We start from the raw sequence: 21,257 nt of genomic DNA on the forward strand, positions 1-21,257 counted from the left end.
AATGCATGGGGGCAACATCATATCACATGTTTGAACGCTTGAAACCACGAAAAGACCGCAAACGCGCGGCTAATGCGAGCCGACATACGCCGAATCGCGATTCCAGCCAAACATGGTCTCGAAAAGTAGGTCACAGGTCAAAGGTCATTTGGGTCAGGGTCATGAAATTTTCAGGGTAGGTGTGAAATTGATGAACGCGAAGGTACTGAAAGTTTCGTCGCGATCGGCCTTTTTACGCGAGTTATTCGCGAAAAACCATGGGGGGGGGGGGTCCGTTCGAACCCCCCCCCCCCCCTATACGGGCGAGGGATAATGTTGCTCTTATCAATCGCTGAAAGTTTCAAGGCAATCGTTCAGTCGGTGTAGCTATGACGAGCATTCTTATTTTTTCTGAGGTGAGGTAGGTCACTTGGCGTGGTGTGGTGACCTGACGTAAGGCTACCTGGGTCTGAAATTTTCACAACATGTGCCGAAAAGATGCACAAACAGGTGTATCCGCAGGGGGGTGTTCAAACACACACCCCCGGCCCGGCGCGGGTTAATTTGTCTTGGTTCTACCCCGACTAAACCACTCTATCGTTTATATTCAGGGTTCTGCCATTTTCCCTCTCCAAACGTGCCTGAAGTTTTCCCTCCACCTCCCCTTCCCCACACATCAATAAATACGAAACAGCATCCTCAAACAAAAAGTAGAAGTGCATCAGCAACACAATTTGCTTACGTCGCCCTACGTACTGCCTGTGGTGGCTTCACCAGGCTCCATCAACTGGATGGCCGATAAACAGGCGGACCCAGATATTGTATTATTAGTAATATTGTCGGGAAAACGGCCGGGCCGAGCACCTGCACAGAAAGAAAATGTTGGACGTAGACGAGTCATTCGGCAGAATGCGCAAGTATTCATGGATACAACCTAATCATCGACCAACCTGTATCCATTAAGTCATCTTCAGAGGCTGTTGTACTTCGCCAGACCGTTTGAAAACTGACTAGACCGTTTTCAAACTGTCTAGGCCGTTTCAAACTGCCTAGGCCGTTTTCATACGGCCTGATATTTCAGGCGGTTTGCAAACGGCCGGCTTTTTCAGGCCGTTTTCAAACGGCCTGACTGGGCCAGGCCGTTTGCAAACGGACTGGGTTTTCATACGGTCTGTAACATATATATATATATATATATATATATATATATATATATATATGGTATGTTACCGCGGCACGAAGAGAACAGAAAGATGAGAAAGCGTCAATGCACCATTAGAAAAAAGAGGTTAAAAGAGTGGCACATTGTTTTGTTGCCGTGCACATAAATTCAACTAGACTTTTCTAGAGTGAAAAATAGCCAGGACCGATGCGATTTACGTGTGAAATCGGTCTGCTTTAGGAGTAGGTGAGTACCTACACAATACACATGGTGAGGGAAAAGAAGCCTCGATAAGAACATATTCCTATTTTACACATCCCTCATTTATAACCTGTTTGCTAGCCGGCTGCCCACTGTACTTCGACCTTCCCTCGCCAGCGTAAGTGGCTCAGACAGTTGGAGCCAATCGCGGCGCGTCCACTCATCACGCGGCTTTGACGGCGCGCTGGGACGGTTAGTGCTCGCATGCGTCTTCCCGCTCTCAAACAGTCGCCGCGTGTGACACTTCTGTCAGAGTGCCCAGTGCCCTCTGCCTCTGGACTGCGAACGAGGTACTCGGAGCCGCGCCACTAAATAACCGGCTGTGGGACTGGTGTGTGACTGACCCCGAGTCTGACATCGAGTCCTGACTACTGACTCTCAGCACTCAGCTAAGAATTGGTGGAGAGTCAACCAACCAAGTGAGCAAGGGAGACAGTTGTGGTAATTTGGTGATTGGCTGTGCTCGGTCTATTGTTGCATTAGGAACCTGTTATAGTATCCGTGACTCAACTCAAATAACTTTATATTGCTATTCTTCACACCGTGGACGGGACCCTGACCAACTAAAAGACAAAAACTAGATGCACCTGCCACCTGTTACTCTACATATGACAGGTGACTGTTTTGACTGTGTGACTTCCTTACCATTGCTAACCCATCGTTTCTGCATCATTTCACAGCGGCGACTGTCATATGAGAGGCGAAGTGACAGCCTAGCAGCAGCCTGGTGTCAACCCTACTCTACCCGTCACCGATACCTGGAATAGTAAGACGTGGAACGACTGCCCTGTTTGTGGAGGCAGCCACCGCTGCCGTCCCCTGCTGACGTCACTGAGGAGCTGCGTGATGACGTCACTAGGGGTATCCGGTTTCGTCCTGCTATTGACGCTCGCCATATCGCTCGCAGGTCAGTGATCCTGACGTTGTCATGGAGCATGCTGATGATGATGATGATAACGATGTTGACGTTAATGGCAATGGAGATGACAGTGGGACGATGATCTGTGGTATCATGTTTGATGTTGTTAGGCGTTGTCATTTATAAATTGTCGTTAAAAAGACGCCTTTATTTGGCATGGAACATACAGCTCAAGCCTTAGCGAAGTTTTGCATCAGCAGTTTCCATCTTAGCCTGCTGATCAACCCTTCGAATTGGCTTCACCAATCCTTGCTAAAATAGAAAATGCACGGATAATCTTGCCCTCCATTACGGACTGCACCGGACTATACATAGAGGATTCTTCATGGCTCCGAGTGGAAGATAAGGATATCTTTTCCAAGCGGGTTACTGAAAAACCGAGCGACGAAGGAGCGAGGTTTTTCTGTAACACGCGAGGAAAAGATATCCTATCTTCCACGAGTGAGCCATGAGGAATCCTATATCTTTCTATGTTGAGGTTTATTCTTAATTAATTAAATATTATATTTAAATGTTTTCATCTATGTAAAAAAAAGATTTAAAGTAATTTGTTTTTATTTCATAAGTTTCGTACATAAACAGCCATTAAAATTGTCGTTCGGTTATTGACCCATATCATCACTTGAACTCTTGATTTTTGGCTATGAACCCTCGAAACCTTATCTTTGCATCTCAGAGAGATGCAGAGATAACAAATTCTTATCTTTGCATCTCAGAACAGTGTGAGATAGAAATATCCCTGCACTGTAGACATAATGGCAAATAAACCTCAACTAGAAAGATATATCCAGTTCAGGATCCTCTCTGAAATCCAAAGTGTCCTTCATGTGTGAAGATCATGGCTACCCACATATATCTCAGGACAGAGGGCTCGAGGCTGAGAGAAAGGCATTTTTTGTTCTTGTACTTCGTTCCTTTCCCAAGTCGCGTTTTCCCAAGTCGCGATAAGTCGCGACGAGTGGCGATAAAGGGTCGCGACTCGCTCCAGATCGGCAACGCCGGAGCTGTCATTTATACAAAACTCGGGACAACTCTCGTTGGGTAGTGGGTGGGTACTACAGGTGTCCGAGAAGAAGCGATTCACTCCGTTTCATGAATTAAACAATAGTAAAATATTAAGTTGTTAACATTTTGAACGATAATCTTTGTACATACAGTTTTGTTCTTCCCCACTTTGCGAAAAACAATAAGAAACAAAACGCTGCCTGCAATTTAATCAATATTAAAGTAGCGGAGCAATTGGCCTCTGTGCATGCTATTTACAGAACTGCAATCTGCACTATTGCGAGTTGGTCGTTTGCCGGGCCGTCTACCGCCCGTGAAATTGGGCCGTCGCCCAACAACAGGCGACAGGCGAGATCAACACTGGGAGCGGGTCCGTCTGGAGCGGTGCAATGTCGCCCAAAACAGAGCAGTGTGGCACACAGTTCGATCAAAGGTGAATTGATCTGCAGCAGCTTCCGAAAACAACTATCATCAACTTCTGTGACAATGGAAACTATAAACAACAATAAAATTACAAATCGTTATGAATCGACCGTCAGAACTGTTTGAAGGCAGAAATTGTACAGCCATCAAATCACCATTGCTATCAATTAAATATCGGGCGGTAAGCTCAGGTACCCTCCTAATACCGCTATAATTTTTACTCATACCCTTCGTCCGCCAGCCGCCGCACCCCACCGAAGCGGGTGACGCCTCGGCTCCCTCATCTGTCGGTCTGTCTATCTGTCTGTCGGTCTGTGGGTCTGTTTGTTTCGCCTGTTTGAAGGAGGGTTCATGACCTGAGCAGAGCAGAGGTCGTCTCTCTCGCGCGCTCAACTGCCATCTGGAAAACATCCAGAACGGACCGTTATTCAGTCGGCTCGGTCGGCACTTGAAGACTGCATGAAAATGAATCAATCTCTTCTTCACAGCGCACAGTGTAAATACGTGCATATGCCTACGTGCCAAGTGCGGCGAGCAATGCTGAAATAGTGCCTGTTGAGAAGGCTTCAGTGACGGAAGCATAGGAATACATTTTAGTTGACAGTTTAGTTGTTTTTAGTTTTATTACGTTAGTGTTCAATAACAAATAAGAATAAATAATAAACATTTGCTCCGACCTATGGGAAGTAAAAAAAAAATCACAGGGTTTTTTGAATATTTTTTTTATTTCCTGCAGTTAAAAGAAAAAGGTTATCTATTAACCCTCGCCCGCACATGGGGTGGGGGTGGGGGGTAGTTGCCACCCCCCCAGGTAGTCTTTCTGCTCTGCACTCAACATTTTTAGAGCTAGAAGGCTGATTTTTCGTATAGCTGCTCCTCTATCCTTTCTTGATGTTCACTGAAAATTTCAAGTTTCTGTGATTTTTGGTTTTGGAGATATGAACTTGTTTTTCAGGTCATGTCATGACCCAAATGGCCAATTCTCAACATTTTGCGTTTGCCATGGGCCTTGTGAGCTTTTGACACCTTGATTTCGGCCTTTTTTGCCAGTCTTACATCACACCTATCATGGAACATGTTGTTCGACGATGTACAGGTGTCAAGGTCAGGGTTAAGGTCAACCTAGGTTATCTAAGATAATTGCGTTTTAGGCAAGCTGAATTTACTTTTTGTGATTTTTTTTTGACTGCATTTTTAGTAAAAGCTTCTCAGATCATGATTTCATGTAATATAGGACACAAAAACAATCGGTGCACTCATCATTATATACACAGACACACACAGACATACAAATTACAAACACATATAATTGACCTTGACCTAACTTGACCTGAAATAACCTCAGCAGCAAACATCTGGTCGGGTAGTGTGACAAAGAGGTTCTAGCTGGCTTGGCACCAGAAAACAGCATCGTCATCGGTATATGTTAAGCAGCGCACTTGATATCCAACGGTGACCCAAAACAGCAACATTTTTTAGTTTGACCTGACCTGGAAGGTCAATGACTGACCTGAGAAGGTAAAACTGGGTATCATTAGATTTGTTTATTGTTCATTTTGACAAATGTATACTTTAATGAAAAACAATATCAAATTCTTATCTGTATTTAATGTAAACGCGTTTCGATTATTTCTTTATCAATACATTGATACAATACATTGATACAATACATAATCTGTATTGTATCAATGTATTGATAAAGAAATAATCGAAACGCGTTTACATTGAATACAGATAAGAATTTGATATTGTTTTTCATTAAAGTGATCATTAGATTTGTCTCTTCCCAAAGAATTTGTTTGGTCTTTACTGCTAAGCTCTATCTCCAAAAGGAACGAAATGGCGCGGGGGGTGGCAACCCCTCCCCCATGTGCGTTCTAGGATGGGAAAATGGCATGTGCGGCGGGCGAGGGTTAATTCATTCTTATCGCGATCTGAAGAACAAATGATAACTTTTCAGCTCTCTGCAGAAGCATTCTCTGTAGTGCCTGAACTTGAGTGTCTAGTCTCTGAAGTCCAAGAAGCCAAGGTAGTCAGGCAGGCAACATTTTAGTGAACCATAGCACAATTATCCTGAGTAGATTGCGACTTGCGGATTGCAGGTAAATGAAATTCATACCTACCATTTAAAGCAATTACCAAACATCTTTTGATAGCGCTGTTCAAAAAAAAAAAAAATGATAGCAACTATCTTGCATGTGCTTTCCGAGATTCTTTACCGCCCGAATAATCAAGGGCCTCTACAGTTCCTATGTGTTGTAACATGGATGTATGTAACATGGATAAGACCCATGTTAAGTGCAGAGGTAGGTAGCAAAATTCCAGGACACTGTAAGCCTGCGCCATGCCTGACGACCCCGCGTAATAGGTGGTATGCAATGCCAATGATGAGCTCAAAGCGGGCAATCAATGTGCAATCCCATTTTTATTTCATGATATAGCCTCTGCGCATGGAGATTATCCCAAAACACGTCAGATGCTCAGATAGGACAGCTGAGGAGAAGCATGTTGGTACACTGCAACACTCGTCTGGATTCGGTTGAATTCATCTCGCCCCACTTTTACTCAGTTCTAGAGTTCACGGTGTTTGCAGATGCGCTCCTATCTCAAACTTTTATCACTGTTGGAAATTATTTTGCAATGTGCTGGCGTAGGTATTCTTTTCGCTTCTCGCCAGTAGTCGGCCAAAACTTCTGGGAAGGCTTTTCTGTAAAACGTCGTGATAAAGTCTTCAATGGTGCTGCCATTTCGAGACGGTGGACGCCACGGCGACTGGTTTTCGAGCACCTTTTGTTGATACTGCGCTCATTTGTGTTGCTCGTATCGCTACAGCCATGGTGTGCGGAACTACCGTGCGACTCGCAGGGGAAAATACGAGTATGCGGCGAGTTTTCCACTCCTTTTTACGTTTTATCTGTCTCAGCAGATAAGCACGAATCCTGTGAAACGTTCCGCCACAAAAGGTCGCTGGGGAGTTATTCAATTACCTCGTTTTTTTTTTTTAATCGCGTTATTGCAATGCAAAACTTCAATCAAACACAAGTGATTCGATACTTCTCATACAAACGCGCTGACCTACTTTTTCTTTTTCACAGGTGCCTCAATATCGCCATCAGCCCTGGCAGCGCCCGAGTTTATCAAAGAGCACTCTGGCAACGTCACTGCCCGAGTGAACGGCTCTGCCATCCTCAACTGCCGCGTCCGACGACTGACTGCGCGCCAGGTAGTAAGTGAATGCTGCCCGCCCGACACCGCACCCACCCTGACCTTCCCAGGGGTCAGGGTCTACCACAGCGCCTGCTGCAGGTCCGTTATCAGGGGACACTCCTAGGCTAGCCGCAGGGCTTGCCTCAGCACCTGCCACGGGCTCAATATCAGGGGGCGCCACAAGGCTCGCCCAGGGGCAATACTTACAATGCAAGCCTGCCAGAAGGACAGCAGGTCACCCTTCTCGGTCACCCACAGGCGCGCACTCTATCCTAGTCGCCTAGTTCGCACGGCCCAACTCCGGAGAGCTGCAGCTGACCCCGTCTGACTGGAGTCAGACGGTTAGGTGTAAATATGCATGCGTGATAAATACCGTGGTGTCACTGTGCGTGCATACGCATACGCGTGTACCGTGGTATGCATGCAGCCTCAAAAATATATACTGCGCCAGAGGACAAACGCAGGATTAGACGTATTTCTGAGATTGGTTTTCTTGATGGGCATGCGTTTCATATATATATATATATATATATATATATATATATATATATATATATATATATATATATACAATGCATTTGCCTTCGGGTTAGCTCTGAAATATTTAGCTTTAGATGATTTCATACAATCAATGTAAGCTATTTGATCCAACTCTTTTTTAGTGGAAGCTTGTCTCTACATTCTCTACAATCCTGATTAGTGATTAGTTCAACTATTCTTGTTGTGAGAAGACAGATGAGTGATGATTTTCATTATTCTTGCTGTGAACAGACTTGTGAGGGATTTTAATGCTTGCAATATTTTATAAGATATTGTTCAAAGAACTTTTAAATGCAGCACACGACCCAATAACATTGTTTCCAGGCAGCAGTCGTTTTATCGCTAAAATGTATGCTGAACCCTGCACAATGCGCATATCTAATCTGATTGTAAATATGAGATGCCATTTGATGATTTGATGTTATTTTCTATTTAGCCTCACCCATCCCTATACCCGACCATTTTCATATATTAAAACCGCTGCTATTCATGGTTATATAAGAGTGCATCGGAACAAAAAAAAAAACGTATAACAGTGTTTATAGCAGTGTTATTATTGAAGTTTAACTTAAAATCGATCAAAAGTACAGATACTAGTCGAGGTTACGGATGAAATGTTTTAAAAATGTATCCGAGATCAATCAGGTTGTATCTAATGTAAGTCGAATATGAGCAACTTTGTAAGTTGTTGCTTATAACAATTCATGTTATTCATGTTATCTATGCAACCGAACATATCTTTGTGGTCCTTCAGACGATACCATGAAATTCGCGGGAGTATTCAATCATCTCCGTCCGCTTTGGGATAAATGTTCCGCTCACCATCACCTCCGGCCACCTCCGTCCGCAGGTATCGTGGGGCCGAGGGTTCGAGGTGCTGGCCGTCGGTCTGATACTGTTTGCGAGTGACCGCCGGTTCCAGCCGCTGCACCAGGAGTACAGCCAGGACTGGGGCCTGCGCATACTGTCCGTGCGGGCCTCGGACGCCGGCTGGTACTTCTGCCAGATCAGCACGTCGCCGCCCGTCTCACACAACCTTTATCTCCATGTTGTCGGTGAGCGTGCACTTCTTCGCTGGTGTTCTGGCGACAGTTAGCTGACTAGCCCTGACAGGGACTGGGGAAATTTGGAGTGTGTTACAGATTAATTACATTTTTATGACCGTTTCGTCATTCAGTAGAAGAGAGCTTACGTTGCAGTATATCATTATTGATGACCTGTTTTTATCGGATTACGGTTTGCAAAGTTCCACCTAATGACTGAGTCCTGACCTGCCATAATTTCTCTGTTTTCAGACCCTCAGGTGGAAATTATCGGTGGTCCGGAGCTGTTCATACACCAGGGGAGCTCAGTCAACCTGACCTGTGTTATTCGTCGGGCGCACAAAATGCCGGAAAACGTGCGATGGACGCACGAAAACAAGGTAAATGTCTGCTGAGTAATGAGCTCTTTTCATCATTATTCAATGTTCAAATACTTACGTCCAATTTACAGTTTAATCTAAAAATTCATAAGTTTTATTGGAGAACTATGAATTCACAACTGAATCAGAACTGAACTGCCAAACATAAAATTGAAAATACATCACCAAGATCTTGGCTGAATTTTTATTTTCAAATAACTTTAACGCGTCGCCATCAAAAGAAACTCAGGCCACTGTCGAGTGGCAAACACCCAAGGTAAAATACTCTTTAGCGGCGTAGGCTGCAGTTTGTTTTTATTCGTACCCTGGCGCCTTTAGTGCCCTTTGAAAGTGCCACCTAGCATGTAACAAGCTATGATAAAGGCAAGAAATCGCAGCGGACCTATCCATCAAAACCTGTCTGCTGCTAATTTCACGCTTCTTCGCTGATCATTGGCAGCGTCGTTTTATAGCGACCGCATTGGCTCAAATAAAGCGAGAATATGATCCTTAGCAGCTCAAGGTCTGTTTTGACGGTATTTAATTTTACGGATCATAACTATGCCACTACAGACACAACCATTCTCTAATCTTTGTTTATTAGAGCTGGGACCTGTCCTATCAGCACACTCGGCCATTTCGTCAACAGCATAAACACTGGAATGGCTGGATTTAGAACTCCGTTTGTCTAATAAACTCTCCGGGTTACGGCAGCAACCGTGTGGGTGGAGAGCGCAACGCCGACAAACTTTGGCCAGAGCGCACGTGTTTTCATCAACAACCAACGGAAACACTTTCGAATACATTTATCATTCATAAAATTGATTGCAGAGCAGAGTAAAAGATATGTCTGGATTTTATGGAAACGAATAATCCAAAAATTTGTCGTGCTCGTCTTTTTTAAGCTCTTGCAGCCATTCGAACTTGACCAGCCTCCCCGCAGCCTTCCTATACACCAATAGCTAATGTATTTTGACCAGCTCTCTCTCTCTCTCTCTCTCTCTCTCTCTCTCTCTCTCTCTCTCTCTCTCTCTCTCTCTCTCTCTCTCTCTCTCTCTCTCTCTCTCTCTCTCTCTTTCTCTTTCTCTCTCTCTCTCTTTCTCTCTCTCTCTCTCTCTCTCTCTCTCTCTCTCTCTCTCTCTCTCTCTCTCTCTCTCTCTCTCTCTCACACCCCCAAGTAGTGTGCTTTGGCCAGTCACCTCTTTCCACACCCCGCTCATGGTGTATTTTGACCCCCCTTCCCTTTACACGCCATCTGACTGTATAGTTTGACCAGCCCTCTCTGTGACACCCTCAGCTGGTGGAGTTTGACCGGTCACGGTCGGGAGTTCGAGTACGCACCTTCTATGAACTCCGCCGCACAGTGAGCTCTGTGCTCATCAGTCACGTCCAACCGGCCGACTCGGGCACCTACTACTGCGATCCGGATGGGCTCGAGCACGCCAAAATCACCGTACACGTACTGGCCGGTGAGTCTGCTCGTGAGCCCGTGAGTCCGTGAGTCCGTGAGTTTGTGAGTTGAATCTTGGAGTAGACTCGTGTGATTAGTTGCTCCCTCGACAGGTGAGTCGATCTGTGAGCATGTAGGCTGGTCTGCGACTCTGATGAGATGATTTCTTGACTAGTGAGTCGATCTGTGAGCATGTGAGCTAGCTGGTCAGTGAGTTTGATAGTCGGTCGAGCCCAGTGGGTCTGTCGTTAAAACTGTGAGTCAGTAGACTGGTTACATGTGAGTTGGTCTGCTAGTCTAGTGAATTGGTTTGATGAGTGAGCAGGTTTGTTTGTGAGTTGATCTTATCATTTTTACTTATCAAACACATGACTTGCATTCTCTATGTAATAGGCTGAAGTGACCAAGTAAGGGTGTTAGCACTCCTGAATGAATGATAAACATTCTGAAAAATGATATGTTTCTATGGTGATGCGTATGTTGATTGTATTGCTTCGTTTCCTAGTGAAAGCTCTGATGAAATCGCACCAAGACGGTCACGGAATGCATCGCGGTGATTACTTTCTCGCCCACTGATGCTGTCCACTGTCCCATGGATAAGTGGACGTCCGCGCCGCCACATACATACACGGGATTACGCTCGGAGTGGACCGTGAGGATTGCGCTGTCACATGCCAGGCACCACACAACTCTCTGATACACTGCTCGGCTAGTGCCTACGAAAATTGAGTCATTTTTCAGAAGTTGTCACAAATATAGCTAATTTATCTGGCGCAAAGAATGGCAATGCAACGTGGAAGTTTCAGGAGGAGGTCATGCTGGAAAAGTTCACTATTTTGAAATGTCATACTGCTCAAATGTTTGTTCGCAGCTCAATGTAGCTTGTTTGTTGTTCCAGCATCTAAACTAAACATTTAGCAATTTCTTTGCATAACAGCTTCTGGGGTCTGGAGTCTGGAATCAATATTTGATTAATGTGTGAAACATGACAAAATAATCACGATTCAGTTATACCAGAAACATCCAGACACATCTCATACAATAAATAGCGTAATGTCGTTATAAATACGTGCTTGCCATTCGATTAGTCAGTGTTGTTGACAACATTCCACTGAATGGAATTTCGTTCTGTATATAGTCATAGTCTCTCGACCCCAACATATCAAGGCAAAACTTGTTTGGGTATATCAGAAACGCCCTGAGGCTTACTTTTTGTGTTTCGGTGCTCATTTACTCCATTGATAAGGCCTTTGATATTGAACATACGACTATACGGTTTGGTATCTTCCGAATGCGTTGAATGACGCTCGCCAAAGCCAATCTGTTTTTTTTTTTTTACATAGGTATCTGATACCCATTCAGATGCCAATGTCGTATTTGGCATACGGCATTTCAAGCTTGAGTTTGTGTTTGATACAGCATATTGTCGGTTTCGCCGTTGCATTCAATAATTTTTAGGATACCTTCAAGGCTTCTATTTGGAAGGTTTCTTCAAGGCTTCTTCTAACCGGAAACACGCCAGTGCCGCGTCATTTCTGCCGCCGCGGCGTCTGGATCGTGCACGCGGCGTCATCAGCGAGCAAAGTTCCCAAATTGTCCGCCGGGGTATGGCGGCCATTCTGTCGGTCAACAGCGCTGGCCGCGGCACGATAGCGGCTCCATCCGTCCAACGGGCTGCCATCTGGAGTCGCTCAGTGCCGCCGCTCATGGGACCATCAGCGGGACGGCCAGGCTGGGATCGTCCGCGCCAGACCGACTGCCCACGCTCATCGCGACGGGGGCGGTTAGGGGGGGGGGAGTAGGGTGGAAAGCTGGCTTGGTCTGGTCTGAGGCGGGCGCTTGGAAATGGCGGCTACCTTTTCAGATGCGTTTTCCACCAGTCGTTTGCCTATTTGAATAAAAGGGATTTTATTAAGAAAAGAAAAGAAATAGAATAACAAGGTTTGATAAACTCAAATCAAATATCTCCTGACCTGCCGAGAGAAATAGCACTGCCGGCGCAACCGCCTATTTCCTAACAATGCCGTGTCGTTTCTCCAACAGACAATAATCCGGCTGCGCGCACCACCAGCTCAGCCTCGATCACGGTGGGAGGGAGCGCTGTTCTCAGCGCAGCACTTATCATCTTCGCTACAAGATGGCTGGCAGAGCAGAAACATCCGTTGGAGACTCTATAAACTTGTGTTGCCTGACATTGCCGTAGGCTACAGCGTCTCAGTGAAGTGCCCGCGCAGATAAAACTGATGCTTTTGACGCAACGAGAGGAGAAACATGATAACCAGTGTCCAGTGATGCGTGTGTGACGTTGCCTTGCGTGAATGACGTCACAATATGCGTCACAACTTGACGTTCATGACGTCAGCAAACCAAAGAGCTGCCTGCATTCCCCGCTAGTCGACTGATCTCAGTGCTTGCCCGCCGGCTAGTGAGTGTGACCTCCCGGCGGGATCGTGTGTCGGATATAGTGATGTCAATTACGGAAAATCGGAATACCGATACCAAACCAAATACCAACCAAAACCATGGAGAAATACCGAAACCAAACCAACTTGGGAACATGAGGAAAATACCAACTTTTTACCGATTTCTAGCCTCTTAAACATTAGCAAGGGTTCATGATACCAACAAAATACCAAACACATTAGGATTGAAATACCAAATACCGAGTTGGTATCGGTTTGGTATCGGTATACCAAAAAGTTGGTATCCGATTGACATCTCTAGTCGGATATCATAGCGGCGTTATCGATGACGCAGCGGGATGCGGCGGCCGCTAAGCGGCCTGCAATTTGCAATCAAAAGCACATTCCGTTGCAAACGTATTGATGTAGCGTATTGAGGTAGCGGTATCAGATGTGGACTGTGAATATGTCTGTGTGCCAGAGACTGATGCATATGTTTCATAGGCTGACATGATATGTGTAATGCTTCAGCAAATGACTTAAGGGGATGTATCATAGCTTATCACGCCGTTTGTGTGAAAGACATCGCGTGATGCTTGATAATGCAATGCATCAATCTATCAGACACTTGCTAGTTTGATGTCGAGATGCGTGCGAGACAGGTATGCCATGATGCAACAGAGGCTAGCCAGGCAGTTGCAAATTGCAATGCACACGAGACTGGTATGCCTTGACCGATAGACTGGTATGATATGATGCATTCGACTGATATTACATATACGAATGTGAAATTAAATGGCATGATGTTTTGTAAACATGGCAGGGTGTTATTTTCTCGGGTAATGTAGGTATGTGATGTGAAATACGTGGTCATTGTTTGCGCCCATTAACAAAAAATGTCAGGGGTTTGTTTGGAAATGAAATATTCAATACCTAATGATCAAGGATGCGACACTATCCGCGAGGGTAAATACCGTTTAATTTTTGTAACACATCGTGCCTCGTAAATATAAATAAATAACAGAAGAGCATTTGCTTTGAAATGCATTATGTTGATTAACCTTCCAGGCGGTGGGGGGGGACATTTTTTTGCCCCCCTTTAGTTTTTTTCGATATATATCGAGAACCGCTGCGCCGATCGTCACCAAACTTTCAGTACCCTCCCGTGAATAGCTATTGCACATTGTGACCAAAATTTTTCCAAAGGCTATGATAGGTTGGACGCTAATGACGTCAGAGTGACGTCATTTCTGTCATTTTCGACCCAAAAAAAGGTTTCGCGAGAAGAGCTGTCAGGCCTACAGCTTTAGAGATACAGAAAAAATATTTCAACATAAAAGGTGTAGAATTTAGAGGGCTACAAAACTGCAATCTCGGATTTTTAAAAATTTTGGATTTTGACCCCTAAAAATCGAAAAGTATATTTTTTGAATATAATAGCCGAAAAATCCAAAAAGTTTTTTGAATTTCGAAAAAACCGGAAGATATGTAATAGTCCCTTCCGCCTTCTATCTACATACCAAATTTGAGATCGATACCTCTTTTTTGGCCAAGTTATAGCGAAAAAACTGTTCAAAATTGATGATGTCAAATTTTCAAACTCAACTTTTTAGCAATTCTAGACCTCGTAGCGCAAAACAAAGACCACCATTAGACTCCCCGTGACGAGCTGCATCGAATCAATACCCATTTTATGCAAAAATATCAACTTTGAAATTTGACCTTTTTTGACCTGACCTTGACCTGACTTCCACCAGAAAATGACCTAAACCGTACCTGATGGTCTTATAACCAACACCATTGAGTTGGAAATGAAAAACTGGCCATAAAACATGCATCGCACAACCTTAGTAAAGTTGGGTTTATGTGGTGACCCTTGGTGACCTTTGGTGACCTGACCTGTGACCTGACCTGGTATGACCAGTGACCTCTAATAGCAACTATGTACTAGACAATTGACGCCCTATCGCTGATCTTCGACAAAATGCGTTTTACTTGGTGTTATAGCGCTTTCCCTAGAAGCCCCGTGAACGGTGAAACATTTTATCTTTGACATGACCTGTGACGTCATCGGTGACCTCGAGGTCAATGAAATTTGGTTTCCCTCGACAAATTTGACGATAGCTGTTTGAATTTTCCGGATCCGTCCAGTAGTTTCGGAGATACGGGGGGGGGCAAAAAAATGCCCTCCCCCCCCCCCCCCCACCGCGCGGAAGGTGGCCGGGAGGCCCACCGCCTGCCGGGTTAATTTTTTGCGCTATATGCATCGATTGCTTTCAGCCTTACACATGTTCACCAGTATTTTATCCAAAGTCCAATTTTTCGATTGAGCTACAGTTCAGACTTTGGACAAGTGTATAACTTTCCAATAAACAGGGTTGGAGCCTTGTTACGCACACGTTCGAAGCACAGAGCTCTGCGTCATGCATCACAATTGGTTCGTGGAACTCTATGCATGTTATTGACAGTTTCGATGTTATGGTCTCCATGTAACGCCTCCGTGTGCTCAAAGTCAACAGCTGCTTTGAGCATTTCACTTATGCCCATATTATTTCCCTGAACTGTTGAACGGTATGATCATATTGTTTAAAATAGCGAATGAAGCGGCACTAGCCCGAATGCGTCACACCATTTGTATCTATTGATCCATACTCGAAGAACACTACGGTGCCTCCAAAAATGTTTACCATTCAACGACTGATGATGCTGTCGATGAACAATTGCATTCTTCCTATGCAGCAGAAAAACACCCGTGCACGCATATGCCCATTGGTTATGTTATAAATAACGTCTATCCAACTCCTTACAAGCCACCTCTTCTGCTTTGCATATATATCACCCTCACCATACCCTGCATTCATTTGACGTAAATATAGCGCTTTATGGACTACAAGCGGGTCGTGCCTGGCCGCCTGTATCGTGATCTAAATATACCCGCCGCACGGACCGTCCATCTCCTTCGCCATGAATGGCCGCCCTGCACCGCGCGCTCTGTTTGATGTGCACACACATACACCTGTCCCGTACCCGGCGGCGGACCGTCCCACCCTGTCCCTGCCGAGCGCCGTCCGTTCAGCATGCGTCGCGCGCTGCCGACGCTGTCCGATATTGGCCGTCGCCGAGCTGCCGCCAGCGACGTACCCACCACCGGACACAGGAGGGAGGGACGCGCTGCCGTCGACGTCAACCGCCCAGCTCGGCGGCCGCCGGAAAACAGCGAGCCGCATACGGCGGCTGGTAAACGGACGGAAAGGCCGGCGGGGATATTCGGAGCACGAATAACAGCATAAATGAAACATCAGACAGGAGGGGAGATAGGACCGACGATGGGATGTCTCTACAAGAAATAATTGACTTCGACGAGGGATGTTTTTTTTCAATAGCGAGAGTTGCGATACGACGTGGACTTTATGCGAGTTTATAAACATATTCAAAATAAAAATAAAATGTGCGATCAATTCAACGCTGAACTCATCCGCAACCTACTTTTCACTTCACAACATTTTTCAACCATTTTATTCACAATCGCGCTGCCATTTCTCGCCAAACGCCAGGGACGGTCGCTGCGCTCGTAGCCGTCAAGCCCGGGCCAGTGACGTTTTGTTTTTACCTCCGTCGGACCCAATACAGTCCGCCTTCAGGCCAGAACCGCACCGCAGATCAATATGCCTGCCCGTGTGGCCATCCGGCGTGTCTAGCCGTCCAGAACGGCGGCTTAGCGAGGTCCAAAGTGGCTGTCAGGTCCGACCAGCACCGCTGGAGCCGAGCATGGCCCTATTCGACTGTGACGCGGCTGACGGGAACGTCGGAAACAATCGCGCGCAGTTCGTCCCAGTCGAGCCAGTTTCAATTACGCGTCAATGGCGAAGAGTCGCCAGCTCCTCGAATTGACCAATGGCCATGGCTGTCTCAATCGGCATAATGCCGCGACATGCGTCATAGGAAGACGTTCTCAGAAGCAGGGCTGCGGAGTCGGAGTCGGAGTCGGAGTCGGAGTCGGTCGGAGTCGACAGTTGTGACCGGAGTCGGAGTCGGAGTCGGAGTCGATTTTAGAAACCCGAGCCGGAGTCGGAGTCGGAGTCACCGAAAATCTGTCGACTCCGCAGCCCTGCTAGGTCTGCGGAGTCGGAGTCGGGAGTTGGAGTCGGTCGGAGTCGACAATTCTGCCCGGAGTCGGAGTCGGAGTCGGAGCTGGTTTTTGAAAGCCGGAGTCGGAGTCGGAGTCGGAGTCGCCGAAAATCCATCGACTCCGCAGCCCTGCTCAGAAGGTCACTTTCCGGCCAATCAACAGGGTATTCACCCGTGACGTAAATGCTTTTTTTTCTTGTTTTCTTGTGCCACCTTTTTATGTGATTTGTTTGCTTTATTGTGGGTAGTCGCAGGAGTGCATTTTATTTTGGGAAGATTTCATTTCATATGCAACGCAACATTTTATACAATTAACAATTTCTTTTCGTGGCTCAAAACACGCACATCCGATGGCGTCCACCATTCTTCAGTATGAAGCTGATTGAAACGCATCAAATTTATCTTTTTTTTCGATCAGTGATTCGAACACCAGTATCGCGTTTGCGGTGAAGACCGTTTCCAATGGCCTCGGATGGCTCGCCAAAACAATATATCAGCAGAGGACGAGTGATGGCCTGTTTTATCTGGGTGCCCGACCGACGCGACGGGCCGAACTCAAAGTCGATTTATTGTCCCCAGTAACTACTCGGATCTGCATGGAAAGAAACGCCCACATCTTTGGGAGTGCGGTACTTTGATCATTTTGATGTACTTTTTTGCATCTGCCACACACCCTAAAATGATCCAAATGTGTTTTTTTTTTTTGCAAGTTCATCAGACTACAGGGTTGGGCAGATAAATTGGGACGAATTTCAACTTCCTCTAAAACGACTATTTTCTGAGTGATAAAGATAATTTTTTAACATAAATATAGGCTAATGAATACTTTTCCATTTTATGCAGGTTGCGTTGTAATTTTGAGCCGGCTGGTCACAGAACGTGGGCTTAAGCAAGCCACTATCAACTTAGTCCGCGCGCACATGCATGCCAATACTCTAATTATGCTCCATCAAATGGCTGAAAGTAGTGTGTATCAAACAGACGTAAACGTTGGAGGAAGAGATGATATTGACTCATCCTTACATACCTATTACATTGACACCGGCCGCTCCCCCGGTTTTCCAGGGGGGCTAAAAGGCAAAATTCAGTTAAATCAGAGGATCCTCGCGAAAACAGTGGCGCGAGCTTACAACGAAGGTAGCCGCGCCATGAGAAAGCGATATACCAGCACCTCAAACATGTACTCTTATGCATTGATGCATATCAACCTGTCAACATAGATGTTGAAGCAGCTGTGACGTTAAAAAGATTGTTTCCTCTTGAAGGGCTTGGAGAAGCGAGCAAGCACGTGCAGGTCTTTTTCGACGATGGTATCCCCATAACCGAACATATGAACAACCGCAAACACCATGTAACATCGCAACCAGCCAAGAAGACGTGATCTTAGTTCCAAAAAGCATGCAGCAGACATCGGTGAAGGCATTCCACTCGGTGACTTCTGACGGTCACGTGGGGCCCCCTTATTTTACGGAATCGGGAGGGGGTTCGCCATTACAAGGTACCTAACCATTATTCCGGCAGTTCGAATCAACAAGATGAAAGAAGGCAACATCCTGCATGGAGTGATGCTCTTCGAGGAGTCAGCTCCCCGGCATACAGTAAATTAAATACAAAATCTCCTGAAACGGAGGATCCCGCAAACTGTACCCAAGGGAAAATGCCCCCTTCCTCATTAAACCTCAGCCCACACAAGTTCTGGTTGCTGGGGCGTTTTTGCGGGTGAGTCTAACGAACGTCCCCATGTGCCTGTGGTGAGCCTCAGCAGTGCCAGTTGGCTACAATTACGAGCCATTTCAGACGGGAGATCTCGCCGCGCGTGCGGCCAGTCCAGGCACCGATAAGGACTGATGCAGGTGGACCACGGTGACCATATTTGGTGAAAATGTGTAAAATTGGTGTGACAATATGTGATCCAAATTTGAAATGCCTATGTTTATAAATTTCTAAGCTACGGCGTTCTAAATGCAAATATGTATTTTGTCCCAATTTATCTGCCCAACCCTGTATAGCAGAAAAAACGATGGCAGTTAAGCAGAAATTAGGTGTTGATCACTACGAATGCTATCGAGTAATTTCAATGAGCCAAAAGCTGTTTTGAAAAGTCGTTGCTTTATTAATCGTTTCGGGTTTGGTTTGACTGAGTCCAGTTTCAATTCACCTGTTCATCATCTGCTCCAGAAGTCGGTTCCGGTGGACCAATGAAACATAGGTACAGTTCCACCACATTCACTGCAAGTAGCCGCAATATTCCACGTTCAATAATTCTTCAAACAGTCGTCAAAAGGACGCAAATGTTCCACTATGGGTCTGCAAAGGTCGTAAAATACACCAACTCGGTTTAATTCAAACAGTGGGAAATGATCATAAGTTTTGGGGAATGAATGACTAGCAAGAACTACTTATGAGTTCCTGCGGTGTTTCCACAGAAATGCAAAACCGATACCGGAGTATATCGGCCGCACCAAGACAGTGCAGCATGGAAGTCGTGAATTTAACATGCATGGTCTCAGTACCAGGGTTGTATACCAATCAAGTCGATTGAATTGATTGATTTGTTTCAACGCGTATTTTGAGTTGATTGGATTGAGTCGATTGACTTTTCGAGATGACTGGTTGACTGACTCGTTTGACTTTAGCGACTGGTTGACTGATCTGATTCCCGAAAATTAGAGTGACTCGTATGATTGAGTCGATTGAATGGAAAGTTCAAATAAGTTTTAGTTGACGAAAAATAATGACACCAATTGATGACATCAAAGATCACAAAACTACACTGAAAACTGCTTGTCAGTTGTCATCACAACTGCAATATGGGGTAGATGGCCAAATAAAGAACAGGGCCTAAACATGAACAGCCAACTTTGACTTTCAACTGCAATAACTGCTCCAATCCTGGTGATAGAGCCTGGCGATGCACCTACCTACCTTTCTGCACTCAGCAGGAAACGTTTTTTTTTTAATCCAGATGATAAAGTGCAAGGCCCTATATACTAATAAAGTGTGATTTATTAATAATTCACAGCTCCACATCTCCTCAGAAACAACCCACTTAACTCTATAAATATCTGAAACCCCTACAAAAATAACTGAAACAAAAGCGCCGTTTTCGTCTCGCTAATTACGTTTACGTGCCTAATTAATAGCTAATTTGCTGCATTGTTTAATTTGCAGCAGAACGTTTGTTGATCCTTTTCTCCTGAGAGCCTAAGCATGACATATTTAATATATTTCATTTTCCTTAAAATATTTTACCGAATATTATTAAGTGGTTTTATTTCAAATGAAATAATAATTAAAACGAAATTGGTGTTGTACAACCGATTTATTTTATGATGATCTACCATACTACATGATAATCAATGACGTCATCCTACCAAAAAATCAAAAGACGTAGAATAAGGATTTATAAAAGCTTAGCATACTTATTGGCAAAACGTTTTCTATGTTTCGCCAAGGCTATAGAACTTGTTTCGCAGTCGCACCGTGTCGTTTTCGCGTTTTAATCCTTGTTCCTACTTCCTTTGTCCTTAACTTATCCTGTGGTTCCAGAGTCCCTGTCCTCTCCATTTCCTTTTAAATATATTTTTAATCCTCATCCCTATCCCCCAGTCCTAACAGTTTCAAATTGTATTGCAATAAAATGTTTTGAATTCTTCACATAGGTACCTAACATTGACATGCCACGTCCAGAGTCGTGGACCGCTAAATACTTCAAATCTCTTCCTTCCCAATCTGACAACATCCCACGTCCCAAATGCACATTGTGTGGACAGGTTTTTCAGGCTGCCCGTCAGTCTCTGTCTAACCGAAACCGTCACATGCAGGTAAGATATTTATTTCTATTTCCCTATGGTTAATATGTTATTGATGCATATTATCCATTAAAATAGACATGGTGTAGGGTAAATGGCCAAATCACGAACACTGCCAAAATCCGAGCAGCCAACTTTCAACTGCAATATCTGATATTTAGTGTAAATGGAGTTGGACTATGGCCCAAATTAAATTGACAACTTTTAGGTGAAAGGTGGTGATTTGGGTTAAGGGGCGAGTCAACTACTGGGTTATTTTGCACCCATTAAATGAAACTTCTGCTCCAATTCTACCCATTGAACCTCAATATCATGATCCACCTGTCCATCACTAGGTATCCTTCCTTATTACATAGAAACTTTGAATGGCATGGCAATTTATAATTTTAAATGGCAATATTTTTATGTTTCTTCTGTAGTTAGGTAGGTGGGTAGGTACACCAGACTGCTATGGACACTTTTCCAAGTTGGTGGGGCAAAAAACCTAATGTATGTCTTGGTTTGAGTCGTTTGATTGAGTTGATTGATTCCTTTCATTGTCGCGTTTGAGTCGATTGAATCAATTCC

General features: G+C 45.0%; 1 protein-coding gene across 2 annotated transcripts in view; it reads left to right on the forward strand.

The window, feature by feature from the left end:
• Window positions 1-13,778, forward strand: part of LOC122383540 (carcinoembryonic antigen-related cell adhesion molecule 1-like) — a 36,106-nt gene extending 22,328 nt beyond the window's left edge. The window contains exons 2-7 of one of the 2 annotated variants that reach the window (XM_043370053.1): window positions 2,083-2,309; window positions 6,845-6,975; window positions 8,347-8,551; window positions 8,792-8,919; window positions 10,196-10,367; window positions 12,392-13,778. In XM_043370053.1, coding sequence (XP_043225988.1) covers window positions 2,249-2,309; window positions 6,845-6,975; window positions 8,347-8,551; window positions 8,792-8,919; window positions 10,196-10,367; window positions 12,392-12,525 — 831 coding nt within the window. In that variant the 5' untranslated portion in view covers window positions 2,083-2,248 and the 3' untranslated portion in view covers window positions 12,526-13,778. The remainder of the gene's footprint in view (window positions 1-2,082; window positions 2,310-6,844; window positions 6,976-8,346; window positions 8,552-8,791; window positions 8,920-10,195; window positions 10,368-12,391) is intronic. The other variant, XM_043370054.1, reaches the window with a different exon arrangement.
• The last annotated feature ends 7,479 nt before the right edge of the window (window positions 13,779-21,257 follow it).

This window comes from Amphibalanus amphitrite, unplaced genomic scaffold (genome assembly GCF_019059575.1).
Source record: "Amphibalanus amphitrite isolate SeventyFive unplaced genomic scaffold, NRLGWU_Aamphi_draft 000166F_arrow, whole genome shotgun sequence".
Taxonomy (NCBI): domain Eukaryota; kingdom Metazoa; phylum Arthropoda; class Thecostraca; order Balanomorpha; family Balanidae; genus Amphibalanus; species Amphibalanus amphitrite.